General features: G+C 40.3%; 1 protein-coding gene across 1 annotated transcript; it reads right to left on the minus strand.

The window, feature by feature from the left end:
* Positions 1-311: 311 nt before the first annotated feature.
* Positions 312-6011, minus strand: TMEM18 (transmembrane protein 18). The gene is made up of 5 exons (XM_074819968.1): positions 5929-6011; positions 5574-5694; positions 2661-2715; positions 1006-1099; positions 312-916 (listed from the first exon to the last, which is right to left on the minus strand). The coding sequence occupies exons 1-5, from the start codon at positions 5974-5976 to the stop codon at positions 827-829; spliced, it is 408 nt and encodes a 135-aa protein (XP_074676069.1). The 5' UTR covers positions 5977-6011; the 3' UTR covers positions 312-826.
* Positions 6012-7815: the final 1804 nt, after the last annotated feature.

A 7815-nucleotide genomic window follows, 5' to 3' on the forward strand; every position in this document is an offset into this window, starting at 1 on the left:
AGTTAGTTTTTCATTTTCAGTTATTTATTAAAAAAAGTAAAGCATAAAAAAAGGAAGAAAATTGCACAGAACATTACAAAGTTTCTCTCCTTCCTTTCTGTTCTACAAATAAGCAAAAGCTATCAAAATTTCATCCAGTTTTAAGAAAAGATATTTATCTAGTGGCATTAAAATCATGACATGTAAACTGAAAAAAATGCAGATTGTTCCAAATTACTTACACAAATTAAGTACAAGATTTCACCAAATTGGGAATTTTTGAAAAAAATGTAGTAAAAAATCCAACCAAAAACCAATACAAATTAAATCCATTTAAGATACAGTAGATAATTTTATTTATAAAATGCTACTGGCACACAATACCATAGAAGTATGAAACTTGATTTATAAAGTGGAAAACTTCATAGAAGCATGGATTCCTAAGGTATTCTGAATACAATCCCCCATTTATTGGAATTCACAACACTGTTCCAATTGCCTTATGCAGCAAAAGACTGGATAATTGATAAATACACAGTTAAGACATGGTTAAAAAATACATAGGCAAATGGAAACAGACTGGAAGATTGTGTCTCCCCAGCCTTGGTCATGGTGGAAAACTATCTTACATTGAAGGGCACAAAGACCTGTTAAGACTGGGTGTCTCAATTTCACAGCCAATTCAATCGTACTGCAGATACATGCTTTCACCTCTTTGTCCATGGCCACAGGTTGCAAAGTCCCTTAACATCAGACACAAAAACATTGCTGTTTCTGGATAAACATACAGAAGGATTGATTACCTGGACAGGTATTAGTACAATTAAAAAAACAGTATTAGGTGCTTTCACTTCTTTTTCTCTTTTTCTGCTTTCATTCTCTGCTGTAGTGTCTTCAGTTCAGTCATTACATTTAAAGTTCTGTAAACCCAAGTAACCTGAAAAGTAAATTATTAAATTTAACTAATCCACATATATTTACTTATCAATTTAATGCATGCATCAATATAAATGAACACATACATACCACAATTATAACAGTATTCACCAGCAGTGGTGCTGAAAATACAAGTGAAATAAACATTCCTCTTGAATCAAAATATTGGTATTTAGAAAACAACCTGAAAGAAATAAAAATGAGGAAGCTTTATTCAGTGTAGTTTACATACCATTTCACACTAACTACTCAACACAGACATTGCACAGATAATCCTACTTCCTAGGATCCCCAAACACAGGCAGCATTCTACTGTATTAAGTCAGAACAAAGAGGCAGTCAATATCTCATCAGTTATGAATATTTATTACAACACCAGCCTTTCTTTTCTTTACAGTTTTGTTTCTAAACGAAACAACCATGAATTAACTTACTAGTGTGACTACAAAAGTAAGTATATTTGTGTATCAGAAATCATGCTTACCCTAAAGTGTCTGAAAATACTTTAAGTATTTTGCTTACTCATATTAGAAAAGTTAACAGAAATAATAAATGTAGCAAAGTTGTAATTTATGTCATGTATGCCTGATGTGAAACATAAAGACTTACAATTAGATGCCTGCATAAAGTAGTGTTAAAACAGACGATTTCCAGTTATATCATGGAAAGGTTAGTTCAGTGCTTATGAAAATAAGCCATCAGTTTAATTCTGGCACCCAGGCTTAGTAAAACAGACAAGTTTTAATGCTTTTTATGCATGTAAGTATGTAAAATAGCAGTGATATTTTTGAGAAGCAGTGCTTAACTTCAGCTTATTAAATATAAATAGCTACCAAAAAACACCCAACAAACAAAGATAATCAAATTTCATATCCTCTTCCCCTTAACTATCTCACTTTGCTTTTCTCTTAGTTCTCTGACTTAAACCATTCATGTAAACACAGATTTTAAGCGGTGCAATAAATACATGTTAGCTATTAAAAATTACCTTTTCGTATAAGCTAAGTGATAACTATGTTGTACTGTATGGTTTTGTTTAAAAGTTTAGTATTAGTCAATGTGGCACCTGAGGCACAGACTCTCCAGTGAAGTGCAGAAGGAAAATCCTTTATTATTAAAATGGTACATACTTTGCTCCCGCTATGCTCTCACTACCTTAGCTCTTACTTCACGATAAGCAAATCAGCAGCTAGAAAGTCATCAACACTCTTATCCCACAAACAGTTCCATACCACACAGGCAGTCTCGGTGCTGCCATTTTCTTCACCACACTAGCACAGCCTGGCAACTCTCTTCAAAGGCCTGTTTCTCCTCCAAACCTTGCTGCTTCTCTAAGCCAGCGCAGAACAGAACTCCTACCTGGCTCACCAAGCAGACTTCTTCTGGGCAGAGCTCTTCGCCGAGCTCCCCAAACAGAGCTCTCTGACTGAGCTGACCAGCCGATGTCCATTTGGCTCTTAAGTATTGAATCTCCTACAGCTGTGCAGGGCTGACAGGCCAATGCCAACTTGCCTCTTAATCATTTACCAGTAACACATGATTTGACTCTTAACATATTGAATCTCCCACAGCTGCACAGAGCTGACACTCCCACAAGTCAATGCAGCAGACTCTCTGCCATCACATTCTACTGACGAGGCACAATTGACTCTTTAACTTGATGTTTTCTGGGAACAATATGAAAAAAAAAAAAATTTTTAGAAGAACATTTGTTTAAATGCAAAAATGAAAGTGAAAATGTTTACCTCCAATTCATGGCTGCTAATTCATTTATATATTCAGCACAGTACACTAAGCCCACTGTACAACAAAAGAAAAATATTAGATTCAATATTTCTTTAAAAACAGACTGCCATCAGTTCTGCAATGTATACATACCAGACATTAGAATTCCTTGATCCTCAAAAGATCAAATTACACATTTAATATTTAACTGCACAAAACCAATTCCCATTTAAAATGTCTCATATAGTTACTAAGAAGTGTAACGTGATCACAAAACATACCCACTATATTGCAAACAAACAAACATAAAATCCTACTCAAGATGAGCTTACAGAAAGAGCCCAGCATGAAAATGAATTAAAAAAAAATAAAAATCAGTATTTTTTCTAACAATCTTCTTGATGACTGCTTCTAAGTTACATCTGTAAAAAAGAAATGCCAGCACTCCCCAAAACTGATATGGAATTAAGTTATCATTTTAGATGTTACGGTATCACACTGCTATATCTAACATTACTATCTGAAGTCAGGGTACTAATTATATATAAACATTTTGGTAAAATACAAACTTTGTTTGAATTGGTGTACAGCAGAGTAGTCTGCTGCAATCAGGTGAAAACTAGCATATTCTTGCTCAACAATTACATGCAATATGAAGCCCTCAAGACAGTAAGAAAATTCAGTGCAATCACATGTTTAACAAAAACAACACAACTACAAAATTTTAAGTTTGTCCTTATATCATTTTTCACAAGAAAAAAAAGATAAAAAAACAGATTCAGTGGCTAAAGATGACTCGCACAAGGCAACTGAATAACTGGTCTGGTAATATGAAAGACTGCTATCTTGTTTTACCATCATCTGGATTATGTCTGCTTGGTACTGCACAACATAAACATACCTATAGTTGCTCAGCTGCCAAGGTAAACAAATGTGATAATTTCATAATTTTCTCAGTTATTCCTGACTATCTACAATACAAAATCTTTTATATTGCAAACATATCAAAAGTGGTTCAGTTTTTCAGGTGCAAACAAAGTTTGGCCTCAATATGGATATTTTTATGCACTCTTCTTGCTAACAAGAAGTTTACATCATATCTGGATTAAAAAGCCAGCAATGATCAGTTCCACTGCATCTTCCAATGCAGTTAAACTTTGGGCATTCAAACTAGTGCCAGTAACACCAGAAATAGATAAAGAGTCTAAAATAACCATAATGTCATAGGAAATTCTGAATGTCTAATATTAAATTTAAGAAAAACCTGTATTCTTATAGGGAACGCTTAACTTGGTGTCATCTGTGAACTTACTGATGATACACTCTATGTCCTTATCAAGATCATCAATAAAGATATTGAACAGAAATGGTCCCAACACTGAGCCCTGAGGATTTAGCTCCATGGACCACCACTCTCTGGGACCGTCCATCCAGCCACTGCTTGACCCAGCAGACCGTTTGCTCATCCAGGCCATGAGCAGCCAGTTTTTCTATGAGAATCCTATGGGGAACTGTGTTGAATGCTTTTCGAAAATCCAGGTAGACAATATCGACAGCTTTTCCCTTGTCCAATAGTCGGGTCATCTTGTCATAGAAGGAGATCAGATTTGTCAGGCAGGACCTGCCTTTCATAAACCCATGCTGACTAGGCCTGATTCCCTGGTTGTCCATTATATGACTTTTAATGGCACTCAGGATGATCTGCTCCATGATCTTCCCTGGCACCGAGGTCAGACTGACAGGTCTATAGTTTCCTGGATCCTCCTTTCTGCCTCTCCTGTAGATGGGTGTTACATTTGCTACGCTCCTGTCCAATGGGACCTCCCCAGTTAGCCATGACTTCAGGTAAATCATGGAAAGCAGCCTGGCAAGCACATCTGCCAACTCTTTCAGCACCCTTGGGTGTTACCCATCTGGTCCCATAGACTTGTGTGCATCCAAGTGGTGTAGCAGGTCTCTGCTCACCTCGTCTTTAATTGTGATGACCTCCATCTGCTTCCCCTCCCCATCTCCCAGCTCAGCAGTCTTTCTACTGCTAAAGACTGAGGCAAAGTAGGCCTTGAACACCTCAGCCTTTTCCTCATCCTTTGTTACTATGTTTCCCTCTGCATCCAATAAAGGAGGGAGATTTTCCCTAATCCTCCTTTTGTTGTTAATGAATTTATAGAAACATTTTTTATTATCTTTAACAGCTGTAGCCAGGTTGAGCTCTAGCTGCACTTTGGCTCTCCTAATGTTCTCCCTGCAGAGCTTCACTACATTTTTATAGTCTTCATGAGAGACCTGGCCCCTCTTCCAAAGGCAATAGATTCTCCTTTTGTTCTTGAGATCCAGCCAAAGGTCCCTGTTTAGCCAGGCCGGTCTCCTTCCCCGCCTGCTTGTTTTTCAGCACACGGGAACAGCCTGCTCCTGTGCCTTTATGACTTCGCTCTTGAAGTATGTCCAGCCTTCCTGGACTCCCATATCCTTCAAGGCAGCCTCCCAAGGGATTTTGTTAATCAGTCTTTTGAACAGGTCAAAGTTAGCCCTCTGGAAGTCTAAGGTGGCAGTTTTACTAACCCCTCTCTTTCTTTCTCCAAGGATCGAAAACTCAATCATCTCATGATCACTGCACCCCAGACAGCCTCCAACCTTTACTTCTCCCACAAACTTTTCCCAGTTCACAAGAAGCAGGTCCAGGAGGGCACCTTCCCTGGTCGGCTCACTCACCAGCTGTGTGAGGAAGTTATTCTCCACACATTCCAGGAACGTTCTGGATTGTTCCCTTTCTGCTGTGCTGTGATCCCAGCAGATACCTGGGAGGTTAAAGTCCCCCACAAGAACAACGGCAATGAGAACAAAAGCAGCTGTTTGACAGTATTAACAGCTTCAGCAATGCATATGCGCTTTATCACTCGAGTGCCAGTCCACGGAACCAGGAATACACTACTCACCCATGCAGAGGAAGTGCCCTATTTGCACCCGGTAGTGCTGGAAGGAGATGCACGTTAGGAGGAAGCAGAGGAGATGGAAAACCGCCAGCCCCACCAGCCAGGGCTCGGACCAGTCCGTCTTCTACAGTCAGAATGAAAGCAGATTAGGCACTGGCAGGAGAAAGAGTCACCAGGCGGCTACAGAGCGAGCAGCTTTCCACACCGAAACGACAAACCCATTTCAGTCACACACCGCGCTCAACAGCCCGCCCCGTGCCAAGCTGAGGAAAGAGCGAGCACCCCAGCGCGGGCTTCCCCATCTCCCCGCGGTGACCGGTGACCTCCTCCCCTCTCCCCGGGCGAGCTCCCTCCTTACCGCCAGGATTGCGGACAGCCCCGGCGGGCTCCTGAACGGCTCCTCCATGACAGCGGCAACGCGGGCGCCGAAGTCTCGCGAGAAGCCGCCCAACGGCCGCCGTGCGGCCGTTGGGCGGCTTCTCGCGAGACTTCGGCAGCCGCCGGGTCCCTGCCCCGCGGCGGTAGCGGGAAGGGGTCGGGCGGAGGGAGAGTTTCGTCTTTTCCTCTACGGCAGTGGAGGGGAAAGAGGCTGCTTATCTCTCACGGGTGGTGTTTCCAGGGCCGCCCTCATCCCCTCAGAGGAAAAGTATGGTGGTTGGGCCTGTATGTGATAGGACGAGCCAAGGTGGCTTTCCACACCCCAGCGGCCGACTCTCCTGAGGGTAGCACCGTCAGAACCACCTCTCCTGGTTCTGTGACTGAAATTGTGTTCCTTAAAAGTAACCCTGGATTTCGGAAAAGAGTTAATAAGCTCTAGCTGTGTTTTTAGCATTTGATACTGAAGTTGGGAAGCTAGTGGGAGAGGTTTTTTTTTGTCATGATCTGTTTGGTGGACTCAAGCTGGTGTCGAGGCATTCGGGGTGCTTTGGATCAGTGGCCCAGCCTTGGTGTTGGCTTTTTGGTCTTCTCTTGGCAACACTCGGTGATTGGCTTCACCTGCTTCAGGGATGGAAGTGGAGGAAAAAGGGAGTTTTAAGCCCAGCTGGAAATTTCTGACAAAAAACCCCAGCTGAGCAGTCCAGGCAGGAGCATAGGTTAACTGAAAAACACTGGTTTTTTGTTTTTTTTTTTTTTTTTCCCCAAATGAAAAAATACCCAAAACTGTACAGTGGAAAGTGAATGAGGCATTTAAAAGGTTAAACCTTTCATTTATAACTCCTTTTCCTAAATGCATGTAGGTGAGGAAGAACCAACCACTCTTAAAGACCTATCACTTTAAAAAGAGATTTCAAACTCAGGTTCCAGTCAATTAATCCAGGAGACTTCGTGAATCCTAATAGGATTAGCTTTTTCAAACAAACCATACTGTCATATATAGCTCCACATTCTGCTTTCATGAAATTATTTGTTCTGATGCTTTGGCTAATCAGATGTGAAGCCTTGGCTATTTTCAAAATGGAAGTGCATGTATAGGTAAATATTACAAATACTTTTTTCATTTACCATATAGCCAAATATAGATCATCACTGTGAACTAGTCTCTTTTCACTGTCACACTTCTAAAATTTAGTGTGAGATACCTGAAACTAAGGATTTGTTTCTCTGTTGTGCTTTAGGTTTTTGGTAGTCTTTTCAACAATAATATCTAGAAGCCAATCAAGGCTTTTACATAAAACATTACAAAATTAAGTAAGGTGATGCAAAGGTGGTAATTTCTGCTGCCATTCTGCTCTTAATTCTAAGACTGGTGGAAAAAAGATGTTTTGATTCCACATTGTAGACTGGGAAACAACATCGGAAGAAACTGACTTGTCATTTGGAAAGTCTTATGGACAGTGTGACAAATGGTTTTGGATTTTTGTAAATGAGGAATCAGTTTGTTGTAATTGACTATAGTGACCATCTGCAGTAGCTGAAGGGCTTCAGTGAATGAAGGATACAGTGGCTGCTTTATGAGCAGAATATGCTGGTCAGTCTGAATCTGTGATACAGACAAGCTCGGGGGATAGGAAATTATTGGCTTATTATGGCTACAACGTACTGTATTAAAAAATTTATGTAGCTTTTACTTCAGCCACTGTAGCAGCAGTGGAAACTTTCTTATAGGAAAATAGGAGTTGCTTCTTTAAGATTGACTAGGATAAAGTCAATAATGCTGTTTGTCAGCAGGTGGTAGCAGATACATAAGTATTACCAGACCTTTTGTGTGGCATAGGTTATCTTTCATTTATTTTTAGTGGGAAAT

The sequence above is a fragment of the Strix aluco genome, chromosome 3 (assembly GCF_031877795.1).
Source record: "Strix aluco isolate bStrAlu1 chromosome 3, bStrAlu1.hap1, whole genome shotgun sequence".
NCBI lineage: Eukaryota > Metazoa > Chordata > Aves > Strigiformes > Strigidae > Strix > Strix aluco.